Raw genomic sequence first — 2,091 nt, forward strand, 5'->3', positions numbered from 1 at the left:
ATAAGTCACAAGTATCTTCCAGGTCAATTCAAGATGATGGAGTACAACACAAGGATCCATCACCCCCACAGGTGGTTTATCCAACATGTGATAAGAGACCTGAATCTTCTGCAACAACTAAAGAGCAAGCAATTAGGAACATGATACAACAATGCTCGGACATGATTAAAAACATGATTCAATTGAGAACTGAATTACGTAAGGATCTTGCAGATTGTGGAAATACTACTGCAACAGAGGTTGAAGATCATAAAATGAGACCCCCTCGACAGCGACGAGTTATTAGAGGAGGTATCCCAATTAGGGATCGCTCTACATCAATTGATAAACCCTCTGTTGCAAGAAAGGGCCCTAGGATAGTGTCTGATATACAATTAGTGCCTCCTCATACATCTATGGATGCAACGCCGGAGTTGCAACAACCACTTCTTCCAAAGTCAACTTGGTCTGAGGTTGTTAAGCGTGGACGCAAACAGGCTGTTGTGAAGGTGGATGGAAATAAGACCTCCGAACAGAAAAAGGTTCCTGAGGGAGCTATAACGCGTAGTTCATTCCGAAAGCGAGTGCCACGAAATTCGGATATTACAATTAGCAGCCAGAACTTAAATATGCCTACACATGTGTTGCTGAAGAAAGTACGTGACAATATTAGCCTGCAAGAAATAGGAATTGAACGTACTAAGATTCGTAAAACTGCGAATGGTAGCACACTCGTTACGGTTCTGGGACCTGATGCAGCAAGTAAAGCAGACGCACTGGCTGTGAAAGTACGTGAACTTGTACAAAATGATGCAAGGGTAACCAGGCCAATTAAACGCGCGAATATAAAACTTGTAGGTATTGATGATTCCATTAACAAGGAAGAAATCGCTTGTACAATAGCAGAAGTAGGTCAACTTAAGTTAGATGATATACGCATAGGAGATTTGCAGCTAATGAGAAACGGCATGGGCATTGCATGGGTAAATATACCTCTGTCTGCTGCTATTAAGATCTCGAAATGGGTAGTGTAAGATTAGGATGGACTAGTGTCAGAGTTGTCTTGCTGGAGCCTAAGCCGGTCCAATGTTATAAGTGTTGGCATTATGGCCACGTTCAACTAACATGCCCACGCACAGAAAAACGTGCCGGATTGTGCTTCAAATGTAGCAGCAAGGAACACACGGCTAAGATGTGTACTGCTACTACATTTCATTGTGTGGTCTGTCAAGACAATAGTTTTCAGTATAATCACCGCATGGGTGGAGCTCAATGCAAGTCCATGCAACGTATGCAACCCGTACGGAGGACGGAAAATCATGATAATAATGCTTAAGTTCGTCCAGATTAATTTGAATCGGAGCCGACTGGCGCAAGATGCGCTTATGCAGTATATATTAGATGAGGGAATTACAATAGCTTTTGTTTCGGAACCGAACAACGTTCCTCTGAATACTCAGAGGTTAGCTGACTTAAATGGGGATTCAGCTATTACGTATTGCAATATAACTGACTTAAATGGGGATTCAGCTATTACGTATTGCAATATAACTAAGCTGCGAACGCCGATATTTTTGTGTCGAAGTAATGGCTATGTCATGGCTAAATATGGTGACTTGCATATTATGTCGTGTTATATATCGCCGAATGTTACTACTGACAAATTTATAGACTGGGTAGAAGAAGTACTATCAGTTCTTAAGAAATATGCGGGCTGCCATATTCTCTTAGCTGGTGATTTTAACGCTCGAGCCTCCCTATGGGGATGGCAACGTGATACAACTAAAGGTGATATATTAAATGAGGCTATGGCAGAACTTGATTTTCGCCTGATTAACGTTGGTAATCATCCAACGTGTTTCAGACCCCAAGGGTCTTCTGTGATCGACCTTACATGGTCGAGTCCTGGCTTATCTGCCAAATTTTCTGATTGGAGAGTAGTTCAAACAGAAGAAATGGACTCCTTATCTGATCATCTATATATTAGATTTACCTTGAACCCTAAGGGTTTTGTGGGATGGACCATTAAACAGGATAGGTCCGATTTTTGCCCACGTTGGGCGTGGAAAAAACAGAATAAAGATCTATTCCAAGAACGTCTGAATCTCTCTT

At 41.8% G+C, this 2,091-nt stretch overlaps 1 protein-coding gene across 1 annotated transcript; it reads left to right on the top strand.

Moving 5' to 3' along the window:
- Positions 1-140: 140 nt before the first annotated feature.
- LOC116849463 lies at positions 141-1,013 on the top strand. Its single transcript, XM_032826603.1, has one exon. The coding sequence runs from the start codon at positions 141-143 to the stop codon at positions 1,011-1,013; it is 873 nt and encodes a 290-aa protein (XP_032682494.1).
- Positions 1,014-2,091: the final 1,078 nt, after the last annotated feature.

This window comes from Odontomachus brunneus, unplaced genomic scaffold, assembly GCF_010583005.1.
Source record: "Odontomachus brunneus isolate Ranch 3 - 2012 unplaced genomic scaffold, Obru_v1 Obru_scaffold_116, whole genome shotgun sequence".
NCBI classification, from domain to species: Eukaryota; Metazoa; Arthropoda; class Insecta; order Hymenoptera; family Formicidae; genus Odontomachus; species Odontomachus brunneus.

Bases quoted from the DNA above. Each gene is read 5' to 3' on its own strand.
- LOC116849463 (XM_032826603.1), top strand. From the start codon at position 141: ATGATACAACAATGCTCGGACATGATTAAAAACATGATTCAATTGAGA.